The 25706-nt window shown below is 38.7% G+C and overlaps 1 protein-coding gene across 1 annotated transcript in view; it reads left to right on the top strand.

Moving 5' to 3' along the window:
* Window positions 1–579: 579 nt before the first annotated feature.
* WNT7B (wingless-type MMTV integration site family, member 7B) overlaps window positions 580–25706 on the top strand; it is a 40525-nt gene continuing 15398 nt past the window's right edge. Inside the window, exons 1-2 of the mRNA XM_010020337.1 lie at window positions 580–589; window positions 1561–1785. Coding sequence (XP_010018639.1) covers window positions 1689–1785 — 97 coding nt within the window. The 5' untranslated portion in view covers window positions 580–589; window positions 1561–1688. The remainder of the gene's footprint in view (window positions 590–1560; window positions 1786–25706) is intronic.

The raw sequence follows: 25706 nt of genomic DNA, 5'->3' as shown, positions 1-25706 counted from the left end.
AATCACCATGGAATTTCCATTCCACAGTAAATGTGGTATTTCATTTTGGCCAGTGAAGAGTTCTCCATTTCACCCTTTTTGCTCTGGCTTTACTGCAGTTTATTGAAATGGCAAAACGAAACATTCATTGAAATGTAGCATTTATGTAATTTTGCATTTACCTTTGTTATGAAGTTGATACATTCCTATGAAATTCTTTGATTTTGTTCAGTCAGCTTTTTCCAAAAGGAGCATTTCTAGAGGGAAATTTTTAACATTAAGAAAAAAGGTTTTAAGTGAGTATTCAAGATGGAGAGGAAGATAATGGGGAAGATAATCTGTATCCAGTAACTAACCTTCTGTTACTATGAAATTCCACTTAAAACCAAGGTGCTGCAGCATGATCTTTACATTACAGAGGCAGTCAACAACAGGATTTGATGGGCAAATTAAATTATCCATATGATCTACCACCAGGCTAGAACAAGCTAAAGAGAGGAATGGGTTTGTGGAGATACTTTCTTGCAGATGCTGAGAAGCAGTGACACTCTCAGTATCACAGCCAAGGAGCAGGATTGACAGCTGGGCAGCGTGGCAGGGGCTTTTCTAGGCTTTGGTTGTGTAGCTGTCTCAGGGTCCATCACACCATGCTCTGTAAAGCTAACACAGCGATACAACCCTCTGGTCCTGCTGACTTGCTCAGAGCCAATTGAAGCATCCCAGCATGAGCCCGGCTGGTACTCGGTAGATGCACCATGAGGCATCACTAAATGTGTACCCAAGTTGTCTTACTTTTTTCAAAATATTACTACTTAAAATGTTGCCCGTAAAGATGTAAAAAAAAAAATTGAGCCTGTAAAGATGTTGAAAAGTGAGCCGAAAAATGAAAAATAAATGCACTAAAGTGGAAACATATGGCAGGTGCAAGTTATATGCAAACTTTATAATGAATTCTGAAAATATACTTGAAGAATGAAAATTACAAATGTTTCTAGTCCGGATGGCACATATTAAGGATCACTCGTATGTGCTCCATGATATTTGCCAGATCTAAAAGCACAGTTATGCTGGTGAACTTCCATGAATCACTCAATATCCTGAGTGTAATAATGGGTTGGTAGCATCAAGTCATTCTCTGAATTGTGCTTAACAGTTTCAAATGGGAAATGGATGAACTGGCTGCAGTAACTGAAATGCTGAGCCTAAATCTATGCAAGCCATTCAAAGCAGACATGAGTTTCAGAGATTCATGGATGATCAATTATCACAATTTTTCACTTTCAAATGTCTTGCTTTCCACATCTCATCAGCTGATGGTTCTGTGTAGGACTGGAAGCAAAAGTGCCCAAATTAGATTTCTCTGTTGTTTCTGGCACAAATCAAATCAGGAATTATTTCAAGATTTCCAACCTCTTTTGCTAGACTGGAAAGGTTGGGATAAGTTGGCATAATTGTAGGAACCTAAATTCCAACACTTGCCCTTTTGCACAGTACCTTGCTTGCCACATGGCAGCACATGGCAAAAGCATTTAATGGGTTAAATTTGGTTATAACATGTATTTCTGCTTTTTTTCTTCAGAGCTTTGTCATCTGTGGTGGCTTTAGGAGCTAATATCATCTGCAACAAAATCCCAGGCCTGGCCCCTCGGCAGCGAGCAATCTGCCAGAGCCGCCCTGATGCCATCATTGTGATTGGGGAAGGGGCACAAATGGGAATCAATGAGTGCCAGTACCAGTTTCGGTACGGGAGGTGGAACTGCTCCGCGCTTGGAGAGAAAACAGTCTTTGGACAAGAGCTTCGAGTAGGTAAGGGTGTCTCTAATATGGTGCTGAAGTAATGTGTTTGGGCTGGTTTTCTTTTTAGCTTTCCCACTGCAATCCTGAAAAGGTTTATAACCCTCTGGTATTTGCCTACTGTAGTTCAGCAGTGATGCTCCTAGAACAACTGTGGTCTGTGTGTTTTCACTCATTGAAAAGTAATTGGCAAAAGGCACAAAATCTCTAGTGGTCTGTAGATGAAGTCATTAGTTTCTGTTCAACTTCATACCCAGCAATGACCCAGATGCCTGCACAGGCATACAAGGACACAGTCATCACACCTCATGAAAAAATATTTCCAGATGTTATCCTGTTAGAGGCTGCCATGATAACTGTGGTGCATATTATGACCGATCAAAAGGGAACTAAAACCAACTCTAAAATCTCTCTGCAGACTTCCCAAAAGCTTAAGCAATGGGAGAGTCCCAGTTAACTGATGGTATACAAGGCACTGGCCTTCCAGTACATGATAGTGATACATACCTATTTTAGTGCTGCTAACATACTGTAAAGAAAATACCACAAGTGATTTGAGGTAACCCAATCAAAGAAAATAATACAGGACCCTGGCCTGACACACTATTAGCTGGCAGAAGTTAAATTGATCCCTTTCCATTTATCCTGTATCTGTTATTATTTCACACAGGAGATTATACAAATTTTTCCAGCACTGAGATCATTACTTTCCTCATCGCCCAACTGAGTATCCTTAGCCTATTGTGACCTTTCCTCTCTTTACCAAAGGCTGCCCACTTACCATTCATTCCCTATACTGTCTGCTGTTCAGTGTTGGGATAGCATTTTGTAGTGTGTGGCTCTCACAAGGGTGCTCAGAGTGATACCGCCATCCAGCTCCACAGTGGGATTGTAGCCTGTTCTTGTGTCTGATCCTTCTTAGGATGACATGTCTTTCCTGAATTCAATGGTTTGGGTGAGTTTTGTGCCTCCAACACAACTAAATGTGGTCAGACATAAGAACTCATTCGAACTGTGTAAAAAAAAGGCATACAATTTCATTCCATCTGTGCAAAGAGGAAATGACTTACATGGTACTTTGGTTGTTACTGGACATCAAGGCTTTTTTTTTTCCCAACACCCTTGTGAAATGGACATCAAAAGATGAGGTACACTTAAGTCAATGATCAAACTGAGTATTTTTTCAAAGAACATGCAAGTCAAGAGTCTGGCTGAGGTCTGGGTTTTTCAAGGGCACATTGGCTCAGCTGTAAAGTGTTGTAATGAAGTAAGTCTATTAGCATCAGGGAAACTGACACCCACAGAGAATCTGTCATATTCTGTGAGTGTTACTCCACACCAAATCACAGAAGTGGAGAGAGCTAAAACTAATAATAAGAAGACTGAGTAAACCAAATTTATAACAAGAGAAAAGTCTGAACTTTCTGAACTTCAGAAAAAAAGATGGGTAGATTCTGGTTTTGATGCTGTAAACTGGCGGTGAGGAATTTGCTAATCAGTGTCTCCTCCTGCATTTGTCCTAAGATATTTTAAATTCTGTTTAGATAATGCTTCTTGTCTAAATAGTGTTTTAGATAATGCTTCTTGCTTAAAGTGCGTAAGTAGAAGGCATCAAACGTTCTCAAGACACCACGTACAAGAAACAACCTAACATTTGACTTTCACCTTCAATTTTAAATGAATCAGAAAAACATCTAGTCAGTTGTCTTGACTATTAGAAGCAGAGGTCTGGTCCTCCTTGGTTGGCCTTATGCTTTCTTGTCTTAAGTTGATGTCCAAAATTATGTTGCTGCCGGAAAATATATAGCTGTCAAGCACGCCAACACTGTACTTTTTCAGGCTATGTTCTTGTACTCATGAGTAATAATCCTCTTCACCAGAAAGACTCCTTTCATTCTCAGCAACCTTGAAAGTGAGTGCAGTCCAAATATCTAAAGAGGACTACAAGTAGTGCCTCTGCTATAATTCTTAACATTCCTATACAAAACAAGAGCTACAGGGAACAAAAATTGGCATCAGGATGGACCAGCTATTGGGTTGGTCAGAGTATACATAGTTTGAAAAAAAAACAGTGTTTTCTTGAGCCCCTTTTCAGGCCATATTTGCCAAAACATTCACCATATTCTTGACCTCTTCACCAAACCTGGGTGGTTTCTTGCAACTCTGAAATGACTGATGTGGAATTTGGTGGGTTCTTTTATGGCTTAACCCAAACACAGATGAAACTTGGCAGTTGCAGCTGAGTTCTGCTTTGACATTTGTTGGGTGTGAAACCACACATACTGTAACGGATGGAGGAGGTTTACGTGACCCCTGCCAGCTGAGCCAGATGAGCTCCATGCAGGTCTGTAAAGGATCCCATAATCCACATGTCTTTATTTGTTTTATTAGTGGAGTAGCACCCAGAGATGATGTGGTCAGTATCTAGGAAAAGGACAGGGTTTAGGAAGTGCTGTTATTACACTAGGGGTTGGAAGGGAATAAAAAAAGGACAGAGCTAAAAAAAAAATGTAAAACCCACTTAAAGGTACCAGATACTTGTAAGCATATATATTCACTTGTGTAACAAAACACATTTGCATCTGACACATACAGAAACACTAAACCAGATATTTGGTTCTGCCTGAAAAAACTGAAGAAAGGATTAAGACTTAAAAAAGACAGGTATGCTTTTCACTTCACCCCAAAGGGAAGCTCTTAAAATTATTACCAAAACTGCTTAAGGAGATAAACAATCACAGAATCATAGAATAGTTTGGGTTGGAAGGGACCTTCAAAGGTCACCTAGTCCAATCCCCCTGCAATGAGCAAGGATATGAATATTAAGGCAAGTTATTCAGGTCATATGATGGAGAGGTCAAGTAGGCTATGATAGTGTGATATCAATTGCTCTTTACCTGTATGAGAAAGAGAGGACCTACTCTTTAGCCACTGGGCCAAGGCTCTACCACTAGCACTGACAAGTGCAGATTTACAGTTATTCTAATTCATATCCCCATGCAACACTTCTCCCTCAAAATTCAAAGCAAACCCCCAGCCTCACCCAGCATGAGGCTTCTCCAATAGCTGTGCATCTATTACCAACACCAGCTCCTGGGTGCCACTATGCTCCAACTATGCATGTCTTCCAGCCATACCAAGCAGCAGCTGGAAGGCATGACACAAGAGCAAATGACTATCCTTGTGACTTCTGGGGATACTGGGGATCCTACTGTGCCAGAGGAATCCCCAGTAAGTTACCTAAGCTGGAATGGTGATGAGCTATTTTTTCAAAGGAGTGCTTCAGTGAATGAGGGCTGTAACACCTATATAATACCTGGGAGTCTTTACTAAAAATCATTTGAAATAGTTCAGAGGACAGAATAACAACTGTAGAAATTATGTTAGGCATGGGGCATTCATGTTGGTGTGAAAGATTAATAGCAGCCAAGATAAAAAGTGACGGATAGATACAAATTAGTAGCATGAACAAAGGACATAGCATGGGATGAATTAACCAAGCATTGTGTATAGCTTTTTTTGGTATATTTATAGCTGGGAACTTTTCCACAGTCTTGCCGTCCCGAAAGAAAACTCACTACTACACTCACTTGACTCACCCTGTTCCTGTATGTACTTGTATTTGTCACCTTCCTGCACTCATTCCTAGTTTTCATGCCAGCTTCTGACATAAAGTCATCTTTTGCACTCTCCAATCATTCCTCTTGCTGTAAGCCTCTTTAACAAATTACCTCTGTAAAGATTACCTCTTGGGATCAAAAATTAATTGGTTAATGATATATAAATTGTTATTATTGATAAGCATCATTGAAAGAAAATTGTCCTAACTTTTCGAAGACAAGGGCCCAGATCTAGAAAGTAAAGCCTCTGGTTGTATTAGGTTATTGATGCAAAAGACTCATCTTTATTCCCACAAATGATGGTTGAAGCAATCTATCATGTAAGTAGCTCTAAAAGTTACAGACAATAGCAGCTGGGAGCGAATAACTCCACACAAAAAAGTAAGCACTGCAGCTTCTGAACTATGCAGTCAGAATCAGTTACGGAAGTGAAATCTACAGTTGTTCTTTGACAGTGGATTATGCTGGCTAACTATTTGTGATTTGATGATTTCCACTGGAAGTCTCCAAGTTGATGTGCTTATAAACAGACTGCTCTTACAAGTGCTAAATCCAGGGCAAAAATGAGGTGTTTTGAGAAATATAGCTGTCAAGATATCAAAAATAATCTGTAGATGTCTCCCTTTCAGACATGTAATGTGGAAAATGATCATGATTTAGTAGCATTCATTTAGCTGTGCCATTGATTTGGCAAATCATTGAAATGGACACCTGACAGGGAAGAATCAACAGATAGACAAAAAACAAGGGAGTTCTGATTTTATTTTTTTTTAGACCTCTGCCGTTTTGTATTGATCTCTATTTTTCTGGCACGCTGAAAGGCTGCATCTGAAGTAAGGCTAGCACCCTGCTTGCTGTGCGAGGTTTAGAAGAACAACATATTAAGCAGCTTCCTGTCACCACACATTTGCTCAACTTTTGATCCACTTTCCAGGCAGAAAGGGTGAGGGATGGGAGAGAAAAATACAGTTTTAAAGGTGAATAAAATCTGTTAATGGATTTTATTAACTCACAGGTGAAGAAGACTGCAAGTAATTTTGAGAAACACAATCAGAAAATAAAGTAGAATGTCGTGGTTATATACAAGCATGCATTCGTACACATGCACACATAAACCGCTTAGATGACAGCATAATTTCAAACGGAAAACTAAGAAAGGGAGGGGAACAGATACTAATTAAAAAAGTGATTCCTTCTATATTTGCATGGGAAACAGGTAACTAAGTCCACATTGGATCACAATGTTTTAGATGCAGGCCTGAAAGAACATGGGAATTGGGCATGAAAGATATATAAGTGATAGCACTGTGGAGAAATGGTTGGCATCTTATCATACATGCTGAGGGGGTGTCAGCCAGTAAATTATTCTTGATTCAGGCCATATATAGGCTTAATTAAATTTGGATTCAGACTCACATATGAATCCAGTCATTTTTATTCTGGGCTATGATGGTGGTTTAACCGAGATGCCAATGTTCATAAAAACTTCCTACCAAAAATGGGGGGAGTAGACAGGCTCATTGTTGTCCAAAAATGGAAATTTGCAACCAAGCAGATACATTAATCTAGCACAGTAGTGTCTATCATGGTAAGAGTTGGCCAACTTGGAAAGCTTGATTTTTGCTATGAGCAGATAACTTCCAACACATGAAGACAGGCGGTATTCTTAGGAACGTTTACAACCATACTTGTGCTTTAATGCTATCAGCAAATCAATAAAGGGAACAATAAATGAATCCAGATAGTTTGCCTAAAGTAAGTACATTTCTATCTCACTTTTTGCCATTCTTTCCTCCTGCCATTTCTTTTTCTGTTACTTTACGTTCTCATTTTCTAATTTTTAAATCAATTTATGCTTTTAGTTATGTATTTATTAATACTTCGTATATTTCCTATATCAGGTTGACTGTATGTTTATTATTCTAACATCTGTGTGTTTATTATGGGAAAATCTATCTTTACGGACTTGTGCTATATCCAATAAAAACAATATGGGGGAAAGAAAGGAATTGTACAGCCGGAAACAATTTGGAGGGGGAAAACTAGTTGGAATTAGATTATTTTAAATATGATACAGAGCAGGGTACACACTTCACCAACAGAAAGGCAGTAATTATCTTTGTCATAGCAGTAGGTGCTATGATTTCTTTAGGTATTTGTCACTTATTGTGAACCTCAACTGCACAGCGGCTTTTGGATCAAACGTGGAAAAACTTCTGGGGTTTTGTTGTCATATAGCATGGGGCTAGACAACAATATCCTTTGAGCATTCAAGCAGCTGATCAGAAAGAAACTTATTTTCAGTAATTTGAACTGGATGTCTGCATTGGTGCTAGGATATTGTGAAAACATTCTGGTGTCAGAGGTGGCTTCTCAGGGGATGGAATTAACTTTAAACTCCTAGAGCAGCAGGCTACCTGTGATGCCAGGAGAGAGGTGCACAGGATGCATTCAATCAGCTGAAATCTGTCCTAGGACTGTGTGCAAATTCCAGAAGATCATGTAGGACCAATAAAATCTGGGACTTTATTACTCACATGACTACCTTGGAGTGACTGCTGATGTCCATTTCACAAAGTGTCATGTGGACCCATTGCCTTGGCAAGTGTGATTTAGTTAAACTACCAGATGCTATAAACACCATGGCTAATTTAATGAGCTGTGGCTTATGCAAAGGTAATTTTTAATAGAAGCATATTACTATATCACAAGATGTATAATTCTTCATAATTCAGAGATGGAGTTTTCTCATTGTTGGGCTGAATAAAAGTAAAAAACCCAAGACGTATAGTGAACCACCACCAATACTGGCTGGGTAACTGACAGGCAGGCAGAGGCAGCTGGTAAAGAGGCAACCCCCCACCCCAGATCTGACACCGCAAACACTCATTGCAGACCCATCTCTTAAAATGTCTCAGAGCATTTCTTTTCACAACTGACATGTTGTTGCTGGAAGGAGAAACAAAAATATCCTAAACCTTAAGGATATCCTGTATATTTGTTTTAGCTTATTAGATATGTATTATTACAGAAAGATTTCAGTTATGTCAGTGACTATCTCACAAGTTGCCTTACTAAGGGAGAAATGCCATGCTGGAACAAAGCAGGGCTATTCCACATAAAGACCCACAGAATCATAGAATAGTTTGGATTGGAAGGGGTCTCCAAAGGTCATTTAGTCCAACCCTCCTGCAATGAGCACGCACTTTTATTAGATATCCTATGGGCATTAAGGTAAATACTATTAAGGCATCCAAGCTGCATTATGAGGACAGGTTTTTTTCGGTACAATTCATCTTGATAGAAAGCTGAACAGTGGGAAAAAAACTGTGGTAATCTAGTAGTTATAAGGTAAAGCAAATGAGATTGCTATTTTAATTTGCTTTATCACCTTTGGAGGAAATTAAGAAGTTGATTCAAACAGTTCATACTTTCTGACTGTTGAAGGGTGAATAAGTTTTTTACTATCACAAATAGCAAAGCAAGACAGTAACCCAAATCTGAATAAGAAAATAAACGTCCCAGCTGGTGGTAGCTGAGGTTGGGAAGGATTGGTAAAAAAATTATGAAACAACTACTGTGCTAGGAATTTATGTTATTTTAACTGAGGAGACAGCCTATTGTGAGAGTGGTAGGTTCAGAATCATCTCATTTTAGCATGTTTCTGTCACTTGGAGGTTTTTAGAAAAAGAAAAATATCTTTCTATACGGAAGCACTGTTGTATTAAAGAAACACCCTATTTTGAGAGGATGGAGGATTCCCACCTTAATGAAACAGTTTGAAATTTGTAGATGATAATTTCTTTGTGCTTCAAAAATTTCTTAGGTGACAGAGCCTGATAATGATCTGGTGAGGCTTATGTAATGTTTTCAAAACACTCTGTAAATCACAGATGAAAAGATAAATGTGCATGGGCAGTACCAATTGCTATTTATGAGTTGACAGTTATAAATTTTGTTTGACTTTACTAGAAAAGATGTCATAGAATCATAGAATCATAGAATAGTTAGGGTCGTAAAGGACCTTAAGATCACCTAGTTCCAACCCCCTTGCCATGGACAGAGACTACATTAATGTTATCATCTAGATCTCTTTTTCTTTGTCTCCCTATAAATGCATAGCATATTTAATACGTATCATATAATAATCTTCAACTATGAATAGACAAATTTTATATTTCCCAATTTAGTATTTTTGTAAGGTACTACAGTCTAGTTCAAGTGTATCTCTCCCAGTTGTGTTTTCTTTTCCCTCAAGGGTTATGAGTTGGAAGAAAAATATAAGTTCTCTCAAATTAAAATGTTATTGCTGGCATTTAAATGTTCACCTCTTTGGCAGCAGTCTTGCTTTAAAAGGCAGACATAGCACTAATATGTTAATACAACTATTTCATGAATTCTGCATGTCTTGCTACTGGATGAGAAATGGTAGATGTTGACCTGAACAAAATCTGGAATTTCTATCCTGAAGGAAGTGCTACCTTCTGAAACTTCTATTTCATTGCATTTTAATACAAAAATGAAGATTTTCTTGGACTGGATCTTTTTCTGTAGGCATTTTTAAACTAAAAGGCACTGACATACTTGACTCTGATCAACACGATTTCTGTTAGAGCACTTAATTTTAAATCAGTTAAGTGCATTGATGTAAATTGATGCAAGGAACTGTAACTGGGGAAACTCAAGCCTCTGTATCTCATGATCTCCACTCTTGCATGCTTCCATATATATTCTAATCTATATGGTTTCATAACACACCACACAGCTTGATAAGAGACATTACATAGCATGACACACTGTCTTCTTGTGACCTTAAACCCCAGGTCTCTCAAAAAACAATGGACTGATGCGGGGATGCAGTTTAATACTGTGTCTCAAGGATTCAAAAATGGACCTGTGTTTTACTAAATGGAATAGCTCCATTCAAGTGTCAGTATGGAAAAGAAATATTTTGTTGCAGAGGGGCGGGTACTTTGGGGTTTTGGCATTCTGTGATCATCCTAATAAATATGTAATTAGCTGTAGTGGAAAAGGGTACTATTACATATAATGTGGCCTTACAGTCTGTAACGACCTGTATCTCTGATCATTTGCTCAGCATTCACCATAAGAAAAATCCTCCTTTTCTCTTGCTTTAACTTTGTCTTTAGCTACTCAGGATAAAATTTTCCATGTTAGTTTTCTGGTTTGCCTTGGGATGAATGAGTCAGTGGAAAAGATACTATGCAAATGCTAGGCTATTAGTTAATTGAATACTGTACCAAAATTTGGACACAACAGGGCTAATTTGCATACCAACATTAATTTGGGCATTTCCTTACTTCTAACTGCCTCACTTGGAATATTAATGTTCTTTTAATGTAAACTTTTTCATGTCACTTTGTAATAAAATTGCTGGCTACAAATGCTCCATAGCATGCTGACTCAATTAGTTACCACCAGTGTCCCAGTCCTATTGGTCAATGATTACAATGTAATGCATGCTTAAAACAGGAAGGCAAATAACATTTAAAGCTAAATAAAGTGGTGCTGGGCTTAATCCAAAATGATGGGGGTCACATTCTGGTCCTATTGCTGTCAGTAGAAGTTTTGCCACTGCTTTCACCAGAGCCAGGATTTTACAGCCACTAAAAAGGATCCTGGCTTTTGTGTATGAGCAGAAGTTCAAAGTGGAGCTGATTCTCATAAGAAGGACTCAGCTAAAACCTAATTAGCTAACGGAAACAAACTATAAAACGTTTGACTGTTTTAAGTACAGAGCAACTTTGCAAACAGGCAGGTGCTTCCAAGTCTTGCCACTGCAAGGGAAGTTCTTTACATAAGACGACAGGTAGCGTGGGTCAGCAGCTAAGCTGCTGGTATGCGATCCTGTGATAACTTGGGGTTCTAATGACTTTGAGATTCCTTGAGCTTTACTACTGCGGTTAGCTCTGTTGTCAAAATCTCTTCCCTAGAATTACAGATGATAGGTTTGGTTGTCTAGTTCAACCTCTAGATCAAGGACGACAGGCTAAACATAACATTAGACTTCAGAGTTACATGTGTAGCAGCATCCCTCACTTTCCTCCCCTGTTCTTTGGGATATATTCTATTTGGTAAACCATCTGTTTCTAAATTGAAAAGCCTGAAATGCACAGAGAGCCATTTACAAACATTATGAAAAACACAGCATTTGTTGATCTGTACATTTTGGTTTGCAAGCAAATGTTTTAGCATTCAGGCTTAGATTGCCGAGCCATGCAGTTTGCTGTCTTGCCTCCAGTCACGAGCAATTTTTTCTAACGAGGTAGCTGGAGTATCCCAAAATATTACATCTGACAAATACCTTATGTTCTAATTGACAAAATTTCCTTCTTGAGTATCATGACTTTTTAACACTGGGTTAAATTACCCATGACTGTAGTTTATTTCTTACTGACGTATTGTATGACCGTAACTGTGAAGTATAATATTGTTACTGATATGAGTCAAATTAGAGATGAAAGAAATAAAGCAAGCAAGCAAGAGGACTACATAATTTATTATTTGGAGGTTTGGAAAAAAATGAATCTAATATGGTAGTGCTAAAGTAGTTCTTCTCTCAGGATTCAAACTGGTTAACAACTTTAGTCATGTTCTCATACGTGCTTAACTTTAAACCCTATATTTTAAGTCCTATTAAAGAGGCTTTGAACGTGTTTCACTTTAAATGCATGCCCGGATGGTCTGCAGAACACAGAAGTCACAGTGAAAGCCAGCATGCAATATTGAAGTGATAATGGGTCCTTCAGCTAGTAAAACCTGTTGCACTTATCCAGTTTTGATCAGATTTGGCTTTAGGATTGAAGTGGATCTAGGAGATGACTTTTAGCCATATGTGTAATCTGTTGCTATCTATAATGGTCACTCCACTGCAGAGGTTCAATCTCTGTTTTCTGGGATTGCGAAAGAAAGATGATTCCTAATATTTAAACAGTGTTGGTGTAAAATGTGGGTTTGGATTGCTGAGGAGTCTTTAGGTAGTCTTCTGTCACCCCAGAAATCTCATGGTGCACTTGGAGAAGACACTTTTATCTCCAGATAGAAGTTCAACAGACATGGTCTGAATCCCTGTAGACTAGAAAGCTCTATTAAAGCTGCTAAAATGAAAAAAACTTTACTCATGCATCATGATTTATTTTTACCTGTTCACTGACTTCTTCATGACTACATGGAAACTTGTTTTCTGTCTGATTCAGCTCCCACCCATCCTGCTCAGAAAAGGTCTCCATGCAAAGTCCCATTTGACATGGTCAGTGCAACCTTACAGTTTCTGAAGGGAATGGCACAAGAGGTAGTAGTGGTTTCTGTCACTGTTGCTGAACTAAAGGGCTTCAGACAACAAAGGCAGAAAAATGGGGAGCCTCTTCCTCACTTCTTTCTTTTGGCCCAGTTTCATACCACATAGCTCCAGGCATTTGCACAAGATGTCTAAGATAGGAACCTAGTCAGCCTGTATTCCTTGTATGGTCAAAGAAAAGAGAAAAGCACTTCCAGAGGATGATTTGGATCTTAATTTGACTCCACAACTGTCCCTGTTGACTATCCTGGGAGCTTAGACTCCCTATTTATGTATCAAGTTTGTTAATACCTAATTTTTGTTTGTCTATGAAATTTTTCCACCTCTCCATGTATGTTTCTTAGAGGACCATGTGGTTCTCTCATAAAGTCACACCTGCTTGCCCAACATAGCAGACATGGAAACTTGATCTTCATTTAAAGTCGTAGCTATTCTTGGTACACATTCACCAGTAGAACCTGCAAAATTTGCCTTTAGCTGATGACTTTCAGACAGATAATGGCTAAAAAAAAGAAAAAAAGCTGCAACCACAGGCATAACTCCACCTCTGCTATCTGGAAATTTAAGAACAAGTGGGAGTCCAAAATTACCACCAGATGGTGCACCTATTTAGCAAGTGACAGAGACATGTTCCACAAGAAAGGGTAGCCACAGCCTCCAGCAACCCATCAAGTTGCTTCCCCTGCTGTTTATTCTCAGCTGTGATATAAATTGAATGTGTCTGAAACACGGACCTGCCGGTCATACTATTCTGTTACGTTTAATATGGGGTATGTTTTCAGTCTCTGTGATGGAAGCCTTTCAGCTGCCTGGCTAGGGACCTGAGGAAGGGGGAAAGAGGCTAGCAGATCTATTACTACACATAAAGGGAGAAGGAAAGAAAAAGGGACCTGGAGCAGAAAAAATTGATGATGGTGAATGGCAATGAGCAGGCTCCAAAATCTGAAGTGGCCAGCACAGAGCATTTATGCATTGTTGTTTCATTAAGTTGACTAGTTCTGGCTATTAATGGTAGGTAGCTGGGAGACGGTTGAGGTCAGTGCATTTCTGAAGGATAGTCTTCATGTCTAAGTACTTTGGAAAACTGCCACTGCCAGTATCCCAGGCAAGATCACACTGGGTATTCTACATAGCAAAAATGGTGAACTTTCCTAAACAGTCAAGTGTTTTTTATTCTCTAACTGCTTCTCAATCCTAAGCACTTGGTACTCCATAGTCAGGGGAAGATCAGTAAAAATGGATAAGCATATATTTTCTGCCATATTTCTCACAAGACCACGTGATTCAGCTAGATTTGCTGTAAATCAATCCATTATCAAGTGTAGGACATGAGGAGGCCTTTCTTCCCATTCTACTGTACTTGTTTTGAAGAAGATTCTAAAGTAATATCTAGGTTCTAGGCAATCCTCTTTCATGAACATTATAAAATCGAAGCAGAAGAAAATATTGTGAGTCTCTCACTCATTTGCATAGGTGTGTCTTTTACTGCTTTATATTGTTTTGGTGTGTTTTAAAGGATGCTGTAAATAGAATTTAATATATTGCTAGAGAATGATTAATTAGAAAGGCTGTTCTTTTAATTACAACTTGACCAGTAAAGAAACATCTGAACTGAGAATTTCCTCTGAGCAAAAATGAAAACATGTGAATGTTCTTTAACCTGAGAAGTACTCATTCAGAATGGATAAAATAATTTTGCATTGTCTTTGTCCAAGCTGAGAGGAAGGCGTCACCTCAAGAAGCTCAATATAATACCCTTCCTATCATTTTTCACATACCCTGTGGCTCCTAGTTCTATGTGAGAACTATCATTTTATGGTTAAAGCATGGACCAGGAGATAAATGGATTTGGACTCTGTTCTCAGCTGTGCCATACACTTTTCTTGTGACCCTGGGCAAGTCACTTCATACCTCGCTGTCTGGAGACGAAAGATGACTAATTTTAGTGGGGAATTGAGAGGCTTAATTAATGTGGACTAACCTCCATTTAAACATTCGTGAAGCACTCTGGGATTCTCAAACAAAAATGGTTGCTGTTAAAGTCTTCTTACCCAAACAGGAAGCAAAGAACAGAAATGTTGTGTAAGGATCTGGTCTTCTAGAAAGTGAGTCCAGGCCTGAAAAAAGACCATACTGAAAAATCTCAGTAGAATAGGCCTGTTAAGATTATTAGCTTAGTTTGCACACAAAGGAAGTTTGGAAACTTTAAGCAGCTATCCACAAAGAGCCTAAACTCAAATTTCACAAAGAGAAAATACTTATGTGTTCAGTACCTACATGTAATGTGAAAAAGAGAAAATAAAGCCCATATGGAGAGTAACTGCTGGTTACTTACTGTGTGCTCGCTGTATGTGTGCTGTGATTCTTTGAGAAAAACTTCCTGTCCAAGACCTCCTTTTTCTAGCTACTGGTGCACAGCAAGATCCTGACACCAGCAATGGGGCTTGAACATCTTTTCCCTCCTTCCCTTTCTTTTTCTCCTTGTTGTCTCCCATTTTCTTTCACTTCAGCAGTTCAGTAACACTCAAACCAAGTTCCCTTCCCTTTTGTTTGCTTTTCCCTTGTCCATTGATCAACCATGTTGCTTTATTACAGACTCTGTAGTATTAACTACAGTACAAACAGAAGCTCTTAGCAGGAGAGCTAGCTGGGATTTCCCTGCCCTCTTACACAACTGAAGTTTCTGCAGCACCACTTTCTTGTTTGTTTTCAGGGATTAGTGGCAATATTCCACATACTGCTGACATAATGAGGCATAAGCATTGCTCAGAGAAGGCAAGGCAGCACTAATGTTTAAAAGACCCTGGACTACTCTGCTACTAAGGATGGGCATGGAAAATTTGAAAGGCAGCAAACTACCCTCAGATCTGAGTGGCAGTAAGATTGCTGATGGGTTTTTGCACAGCATTAACTGTTTCCATGAATAGTGTGTCCTGCTCAAAGTTAAATTCAAAGTGTCTGTATGGAATATCTCATATGCATGTGCGTGCTGTCACTTTGTGTTAGTCAGAGGAACATGACATCATGTGATAGACAAGAATGCTACTTGGTACCATATAGCCTAATTCAAGACTTTTCACGTGAAACGTTTGTTTTGGTTTGGTTTTAAGACATTTGCTTTTCTAACTGGTCTGTTTTAATTAGAGCTCAACCTGAACCACAAACGATAGATTTGAACTTTCCCAGAGTTCAGTGGTGTTCAGATCTGGCTTTTGGTTTGGCCCATCGCAGAGACATGGGTCAGCTTCAAAGTTCAGATCTGGAAATGGGCTGCTACAAAGCAGGGGGTTGAAAAGATTATTTAATGAGACCCATATATCACTTTAATGGTGGATTTTGTAGTAGAGACACTTAATGGAGTTTTTTAAACATACTTTTATGTAAGCAGTGTCTCAAAGACTGCTGTTAATACTCATCTATTTATTTAAATACTCTTATATTTATACTGCAGAAAGGGACTCTTTTCTCCATTCCTGGTCACAGTGCCTGGATCCTGGTCTGAAGCTGAAGTACCTTAAAAACCTACAGATTTTGCTTCTAATCTTTGTTTAAAACTCATCCTTCAGTTCTAGGTTATCATACTTAAAAAAAATGGTAGCTCTTTGTGGGCTAGAAATATGGTCTTTTTATTCTTGTAACATTTAGTTTTTTCAGCCAAAAGGGCAGCTAACTCACAGGACTAGCATCTGCTCGTTTGTCAAACTCTTGCAGGCATGGACCAGCATTTTAGGTAAGCTTGCTCAGTACATGGCAAAACACAAGCTTAACACAACACAAATAATAAATAACAACCACCAGTCTACTGGATAAGATAATCTGACTGGTACAGTTAGCTGGATAGGTTCAGATTAAACACTGAGTCAGTATTTAATATGAACACTGATTAAGTATCTTCTGTGAGTCCTGAGACTCATACAGTTCTTCCTTGTTTACGTGAATCTTGTCACTTCCCAAGTCTCGTCAGGACCAGAAACTCCAGATCTGAAAAAAAGACTTTGCTCTTGTGATGCTTCCAGACTCATTTTGCAAACCAGAGAGGTTTGGACCAGAATCTGAACTTTGTGTATTTATCCAAAACCTTATGAGCTCTTTACTCTTTTAAATCTCTTTCATATGTGTGATTTGTGCTGTGTCTTGTTCAGTGGGGTTACAAACTTGACTAGCAGGCACTACACTAAGAAGCATAGTCATCATTACTTGAACCTAGTCCTCCTCCCAGGAAGATTGTCAGGCAAGTTAAATATATCAGAAATGTGAATGCAGCCACACAAGCATTGTTGGAGCATTTGGAAAATATTTAAGCAAATTTGAAAGCAACTTCCATCCCAGTCCTTTCACTGGAGCTTTCTCGTTTGCTTTTCACAAAGTCTGAGCTCTGGCGATAGTGACTTACGGGGTTACCACCCAGCGCTTTGCCCTACGCCTGGAATATGTGATCTCTGCATTGGAACTAGCAGAGCAAAACACAGGCTCATACTGACGATCTGCAAAGCCAGCCTCTCTGCTGCAACCACCAAGGAAGGGCTGGTTTGGGTTGGACTGTATGCTAAAGCCAATGAGGCACGATCCTTCTGCTACCATGAGAGATATCAAGGGAGTGATAACATCCTAACCAGCCACATCAAGACTCATGCAGTCTCACCTGTCAAACCCTACTTTGCCAAGAATGTGCCAGAGAAACACATTAAAGCCCACACACCTGAAGGATGAGTGGTGAGTCACCAGTGATAGTGCTCACATTATAGAATTGCTTGTGAAATTTGACATATTGAGTTAGTCCTTTAAGGTGTCCTGCCAGGTATTAGAAACATTGCCAGGAACTTTTGTAAGCAACAGATTTGTAGGACAACCCTAATGAGCAATATGCAGAATCATCCTCCAGGAGACAATCCAACAGCAACTCCCAGCAAACACAACGAGAACCTCTCTGCTATGTTCCTGTGCAGAATTTTACAGAAAAAGACAACATCCTGGTACATTTATTTGATACAAATTATTTTTCTTTTTTTTTTTTTTTTTGTCATGCATAAGAAATAGTCTTCTGTCTATATTTACACAGTTTTGAAGAATATCTTCAGGCCATCTTGAAACGCAGAGTTACTGAACAAGATGAAAGCATAACAATTTCTGTGCCTGGAAAGCACTCTCTCAGACACACAGGAGCTGTTTTACCATGATCAGTAGTCTGAAATGCTTTTCAGAGGCCCCAGCCTGGCTGTCACCATTTCTGAGTGGGCAGTACTTCCTCCACATTTGTTGCTATTACCACAAAAGGGTGTGTAGATCAAGGTAATTCCAGATGTCACTATTTCAAATAACTATAGTTATTTGACATAATAGTCCTCTTGTATTGCTGTTGCAGTGAAAGCTATGATGTGGTGATGATTATTTCTCTGGATTTAGATTGGAAATCTAACAAATATTTAAATAAATATTTATTTATTAGATCTTGTCTCCATCACATAGATGCCTAGTGTATGCAATTCAGTTTAATGAAAGGTACTGCTGCTCTTCATAAACCTTATTTTGCAAATGTCATGACTAAGTAGAATTAGTACCTTATTTTATATAAAAGGATTCTAATTCTGTACTTGATAGAATGAAGTTAAATGATACTCTGAAAAAAAAAAAACAAACCCTAGAAAAATACACTAGAAGTTATATTATGTTTAGTAGAATTTCTTTATCCTAATCAGTGACACCAACAAAGTCATCTTCTGGCTTTTAATGTAATAAAATCTTTTTTCCCCGGTCAGAATATAAAACAGGAATATGGACTGGTAGTGGAATGCTTTAAGGGTGGGATCTCCTTTTCTAAAACCGCCGTATACCCTCAGCAATTACACTTAGATGACTGCTGCCAGCACAGTTGGAAAGGCTCACTGTGTAGCAAAATCTGGCTTAACTCTCTGATGGGATAAGTTTAGACTCTCTTCCTTTCTTTGCATTTTCTACTCCCAGTTTTGGGGCTTCCCCATGCAGCTTGATGGCTTCTGGAAATCTTGCTTTTTTGGTGTCTAACTCAGTGCTTGGTAAGGCTGGATTCCTATCCTGGCCGCGTGGAAAATACTAGGTGGAAGAGCATCTAAAAGACAGGCTTTAGAGCCAACATCCCTTTGCAGATTTAGCTCTAAGTGCCTAGCTCTTGCCCTATAGATGTAATTAATTTTGTATAGTATAAAGATTGGCATCTAATCTGAAAACAGTACCTCACACCTGCAAAATATCTTGTGTTAGGCTTGCTTGCTGCTGCAGTTGCTTTCTATGTTGCCAAAAGGGTATTTCTAGATTAATACATATATATCAAACAATTGTGTTGGCTAACACAAGAAGTAAGTACAAGTAAAAAGTCCATGCTGATGAATAGAAGAAGCCAGCTTTTAAGATCTTACTTAAAGTTGCACATGCCTTACTGGTAGTCAAGAAACGTCATCAACTCCAAACTGGGACATGAAAACATTTAGCATCTCAGTGAAACAGAAGCAAATGCAACCTCAGCAAAACTTCTGGCAAGACACTTAAATTGGTTATTTTTTCAAATTAAAAGTAAAGATGTGGATCTAATGATATTCAGGTATGGTGTATGAGTGCAGAATGTTAGGATTGGACTCTAAATGCTGTGTACTTCTCTCATAGGCATGGTGATGCTGAGCATTGCCATGTCCAAATCCCTTTATGACTCTGGCAGCAGATGACCAGTTCAATACTATGCTATAGCAGAATGTGGAAGAGTAGAGCAGAGACGTCCCAGTCCTACGAGCTGTTGCTTTTTTCTTGGAGTTCTCCAATTCCACCATGAAGTTGCATGGACATCCTCCATGAATTTGTTTCAGTTGTTGGTTGAGAAGTGTACAACTAAATTCCACTGTGGCCTTCCCACAAAGAGAATCCAACAAGAGGACAGTTCGTTCTCTTACAGGTCCTTCTGCCGTATGGATAAATGCCTTAACCTCCTTGTGCCCCTGTGAAAGAGAGGAAATAGTATCTTCCTTCTGTTGCCCTGTCTGGTTGAGAGATGCAGCTTCTTAAGGCAAGGACTACTTCTTCCATAAACAGATTTGTGTCTAACACCAATTTCAGCAGTGCATGACTTAGTATAATTGTAATTTAATCGTTACGGTAAACCGGTACTGGCCCACTAGTAGGGTCTTTGCAACATATTGAAGTAACATTCATAATTTAACTAAACTGCCTCAAGAAATTCTGAAGCAAGAGCTGAAATTTCATCTGCAACTTACTTACACAGACACCCACCCACAGATATTTTGGCATGCCCAGGTATAGGAGCTTAGTGCTTACAACTACTCATAATTCAGTGAACCCTTTAAAAGGTGTTATTATTTAACATGTCTCTACACCAAAGCACAGGTGTGCACAGTGATTTACAAAAGAATACAGACATGACTGCTGCCCTCAGGGCTTTGTTATCTAGGTTAGAAGTGACATAAGATAATACAGGAAAAGATGACTTAATGTAAATTGCAGAGCAGATTTACTTTGAAAGAGATGTTCTTCAACACAGTATGTTTATGTCAGACCACTGAAATGATTGCAGTGAGCTAATTAAAATACTGACCCAGAAGAGAGTCCACTGAGAAGGTCTGATTCTTCAAGGCAATGTCTTCTTAATATTCATAAGCATGGTAGTAGGGATAACAGAGTATTTGTGAAATTAAGCCCATAGCAAAGTCAAATATAATCACAGAATCACAGAATAATTTAGGCTGGAAGGATCCTCTATTGACAGCCAGGGACAACATCCATTCCAAACTGATTCACTCACTAAAGGCTCAGTTAACATACATGAAAATCTCAGGGACTTAAATGGCTTGGTAGCAATGGTAGCAACCTATCTTGATATTGCAAGCATATTTTCTATTTCTTAAATCTGCATAGACAGCATTTCCCTTGCTGAGCACCACACAGGTACCTTAGAATATCTTCAAAAGGCCCTATATTAGTGCAAGAACACTGTCAAGAGCAAACCTAAAAGAAAAATATGTGCCCACATAGCTATAAATTCCCTTCCCTTTTTCTTAATTATCGCTTTTATTTCTCGCTGTGAAAGGCCCTTGAAAAAGAGATCATAAAGTGCTGGCAAATCCTACATATAAGAACTGTTACAGTGAATAGATTGAGGCAGTAGAATTATTAGACTAGACTAAACAGACTAGACTAAACTAGACTAGACTAGATAACAAAATCTGGTTCCTCATAACCCCATTTAATTTAAGAACGTTAGCATACTTTAGGACCTAGTTTCTCTGAGGTGCATTCAGGAGTCCATGCTTTCCAACAAAGGGTGCAAAGAACCTTTAAAAACTCCAGTATGCTGCAAGATGTCTCCAGCTGAGCTTTCACATATTACGATGTATCAAACCACTACTCAGCATTGAAAAGAAAAAGCACCAAACTTTCAGCAGGGAATCATTAAGTCCCACAATGGGACGTCAGTAGGTCCAGAAGAGAACACAGGCCGGAGACAATCTCTCTGCTTCAGCTATTGCTTACCACACACTACTTTGATAGTATTAGCAGTAGCATTGTGAAAACACAGCCGGCTGTGACACTGCACAGGCTTTTTTCAATGGTACAGTGTATCTGGCAACTACCCCCTCGTGTGTACTGTGTATTTCTCAAGCCATGCTCTTGTGCGTTCTTTAAATGAGTGCTTAGCACCATGTTCTGATTAAACCTTGACAAAAACAAGCAGTGGTGCTTTTGGATGAGGACTTAATTTTCCCATTTTCTGTAAGAATGAAATACAGATTGTTTGCTAGGGCTGAGTTAGTAAGAAATATTGGCTACAACTAATAGTTTTTCAGGGGAGAGACCAAAAAATCCATATTTCTTTGGGCACTTTTAAGCATCCTTTCAAAAATCACAGCTAACTCACTAACTTCACAGCAGCTGTCCCAGAAAACTTCACCAAGAGACGTGCTGCCAAAAGACAGTGAAAAACACAACAGAATTACGCTCACTTTGGAACAGAAATGCTGACTATTGTTTGCAGTTGCCAGGAGTTAACTGAATATGTTTAGGGGGTAATTAAGTGCAAAACCCCTGTAAATTGCTGGAAGCCTTGTTACAGAAATCGCTGTGGAAAGTACCACCAAGCCTTTAGAAAATAACCATGAAATTGGAAAAATGCTTGAAAAAATGTGAAAAGCAGAGGCATAGTAAATAGCTCTTTTTAATAGACATGCTTCCAAAAGTATACAAATAGTGACAGCAAGGAGCTGCAAATGGCAAGTGTGAAATAAATCTGGTTCATGTACCGCCCATTCTAAAACAAAATTCGACAAACCCACATGAGCAACAGAAAACAATCCAATTGACAAAGTGATTCTAGACTGATGGCGAAAATTCTGGCACCTCCAGATGTAAAAACTTAGTGGGATTCTAGAGCTGAAAAATGCTGAATAAGAGAAGAGTCTGTAAATAAACTATGATGCCATAGTACTACACATTCTTAGCTTTGAAATCAGCAGTGTTCTCTGTCCCAACCATGTGTGATTGGAAATAGACATCATGAAGATATCTAGGGAGAAGCTGCTGAAATCATGTGCAACTCCTGCTCTAGCTCTAGTCTGACTAAACGAGACTATTTTAATTAGACTGTAATAGAAAATAGGGGTTTAGGAAGGAAATGGGGAATGAACAAATATTGTAAAGAGAACATTACTCAACAAGACCATCAGAAACTCCATCAGATTTGACCAGAAAGTCTTGCCACAGTAAGAGATATTCAATCTGCACCAGATTCATCATTCAGGAACACATCTGAGCGCAGGTGCTATAAGAGGGACCTCACAACCCTGGATAGCTATATAGGTATATGGTCATATATAGCTGTACAACCACAGGCTACAGAGTTAATTATTCTGTCAGTACTTTGTTGGTGCGTGGAAGATGAAGAAAAAAGCTGGTCCAGTACTCAGTGGAGTGGACTCCTGGGGAGAGTGTAAACCAGGGACAATGCCAAGAAGGCCAAACACTTCTTGCATGAGTCTTCACTAAAAAGATCAATGATGAGCAGATGGTTATAGAACTAATATCCTAACAGAGGAATATCACCTACACATTAGACAGAAGGAAGTATTTGTCCAGGTTGAATGCTTTCCAATCAGCTCAGAACATTTAATGAAGCCATTTTAGAGTTGTTTGTCCTCAGAGTCACTAGTGCTGAAAACTTATGGAGAACTCTAATTAAGAAGAATTGAAAAGACAAATGTATTGCCTTTGTCTAAAAGAAAAAAGAAAAGGAATTACAGGACCAACCAACTTCAGTAAATGAAAAAATATGGGAACAAACCCCCATTTGTAAGCTTATAACTGAGAACAAGGAGATGAGTAACAGTCAACAAGGATCTGTCAAGAACAAATCATATTAAATCAATTTATTTTACTTCTTTTGCCACCCAGGGCCTCAGAGGCAGAGAAGCAGCACTTTATACCATATATCTTGGACTTAAGTGAAGCTTTTGACACTGCTTTATATGACATTCTCATAAGAAAACTAAGGAAATGCCAAATGGGTACATACCATCTGGAAATCATAATTGAAGGGTATTTATCAAAATAAAAAGATGTGCTAACTATGTTTCCTTATGATCTCTGCTGGAACCAGTACCAGTCTTTATTATACTTTTGACTTGACCAAGGGAATAAGTAGTACCTATTTAATTTACAAATCTGGAAAGGACTGCAAGGAAATTGGAAGAAGTTTGGGTCAAAACTGAAGATTATCGTGGAGAAATGGTCTGGAAAAGAAAAGAAAAAATCAAAAAAGAGAAAAAGAAAGAGGAGCCAGATCAGGAAGACAAATACAAAGATCTGTACATGGGAATAATCAGCTGCACAAATGCAAAATGGGTAACATCTGGTGTGATAGCAGCTGCACAGAAGACTACTGCAAACTGAGTAAGAGTCAAAAGTGTCCCGCTGCTGTGAAAACACCACGCTGGCAGAAGTAAACAGGAGTGTAGCATGTGAGACATATGAAGTGCTCCTTCTGCTCTAACTCCAAGCAGGGAAGACCTCAGCTGGAGCACCCTGTCACATCTTCGGCACTGCACAGCAAGGCACAGGCCAGCCAGCTGGGAGAGCAGGGGGAATGATCAGAGCTCTTGAAAGTGCTCTGCAAGAACTGATGATGGAACATATCTAGAAACTGATGGAAGCCTTTAAATATTTAAAGGCTGCTGCTAAAAGAAAAGAGTAATCAGTTCTTAGCATCTGCAGAGAAGCAGTGGGTTTGCATTCAGAAAGAGTTTTAGCTTAATATTAGTAAAACATGTAATAGGGGTCCTGAAGCACTGGAATAGACTGTGGAACCTCCACTACTGTAGATCTTTAAGAACAGGATAAATAAAAAGCTGTTGTGAAGGACATCTGCATTATTAGGCTACATTAGGGTTGAGGGTCAGACTAGAGACTCTCTTGAGGTTTCTGCCAGCCCTGTACTTCTGTGGCATTTTTTCTGCTTGTACAAACTGATTTCAGTGGTCTATAGTTCTGATACGCAGCAGTGGGTATAGTAAAATAGAGGCATAGAGAAATTAAACCAATCCCTGCTTTTAGATTATAAACAAGAAGCCTAAAGTTAATTACACTGAAAATGCAAATAGAGAAAGGATCTGCTTCAGACAGTGAGAAAACTCTCACTGACTTGTATTTCTCTTGGGTAGAGCCCAAAGAGAAGAACTTGTAATATTTTCCTTGAGAATTGCTAATAAATGTATTGAATAAAATATAAAATTACAAAAGAGCTAAACTTGTCTGTAAGTCTTCATCCAACCCTACTTAGGATGCTGTTGTCTGAGTTTTAGTTTACTCATCTAGATGCATCTATTGCCTTTTGCCCATAAGAAATTACTCAGTGTGTCCTCAGCTTTCATTCACAAAAGAAGACTTGCTGAAAAGGGTAGGTTTGGCAAAAAAATCAGACTTCTGCCTGCAATGGTTCATTTTTTCTTACCACTGACCTATATTGTGTCATATAATCAATCTGGTGTCTTGTGTAATTTGTTTTGTTTAACAGCAGTGTGTAGTATTTATTTTCTATTATTGTTGATCCAAGATTCAGCAAGTTACTGTCTAAAAAGCATATATTCTACATTTTAATATTTCAAGTTAAATTGTAGTTCTAATAGCTGACATTCAATAGCAGTCTTACTCATGTAGCTGCAGATGTAAGACATTTCAGAATGATGTGTGGAATAGCAATATTCTCATATAGTTACTCAGAAAATTATATGCCTTGATAATACCTATGAAAGAGTCAAATTTTTAACCAGCACTCGCAGCTGAATGATCAAAATATGTATTTAACATACATGATTCTCAGCTGATTGTGGTAACATGTTGAAAATACACTGCTGAATATATGTATGTCCATGTGTAGTAAACTACAGCAATTATGGAACTTGCAATAATTTCCACAGCAGACTATACTAAGTTTAGTGCTCAGTTAGCAGTCTAAAGCTTAGTCAGAGATGACATCTAAATTACAGTTAAAATATAGGCTGATCCATGACTCTAACAATGGATAAATAGGCTTCTCTTACCCTATCTGTCAGAAATCACTCATTAAAGGAGCAATGATCCAGTATCTGTCTCTCTGAGCAGCAACTGCCCACCCGCATTGCTGGGTATTAGAGCACTTTTAAAATACAGCCCTCACTTAGAATGCAAATGAACTCAACCACATGGCAGTAACTCTGACTGGCAGACCACAGGCAAGACTTCTCTTATGGCCTAGCAGATTGCAAGAAGTAACCTTCAGCACCTTCACCAAAGACAAAAGTCTTCATTTCAATTACTACTGGTAGTCATCTCTTATTCGATTTGTTAGATCAGGCAGTTATCAGATCAGATAGAGTAATGTTCATGTTACTCATGAAAACATTCATTCTATCTTTTGGGAATTAAATCAGAACTGTCTTTATTGACACCAAAGCAGGCACTCCTAACAGTGAAATGGATAAATTTAA

The sequence above is a fragment of the Nestor notabilis genome, unplaced genomic scaffold, assembly GCF_000696875.1.
Source record: "Nestor notabilis isolate BGI_N333 unplaced genomic scaffold, ASM69687v1 scaffold588, whole genome shotgun sequence".
Lineage (NCBI taxonomy): Eukaryota > Metazoa > Chordata > Aves > Psittaciformes > Psittacidae > Nestor > Nestor notabilis.
Note: the sequence above shows the minus strand (reverse complement) of the source record. Positions and strands in the feature narration are given on the sequence as shown.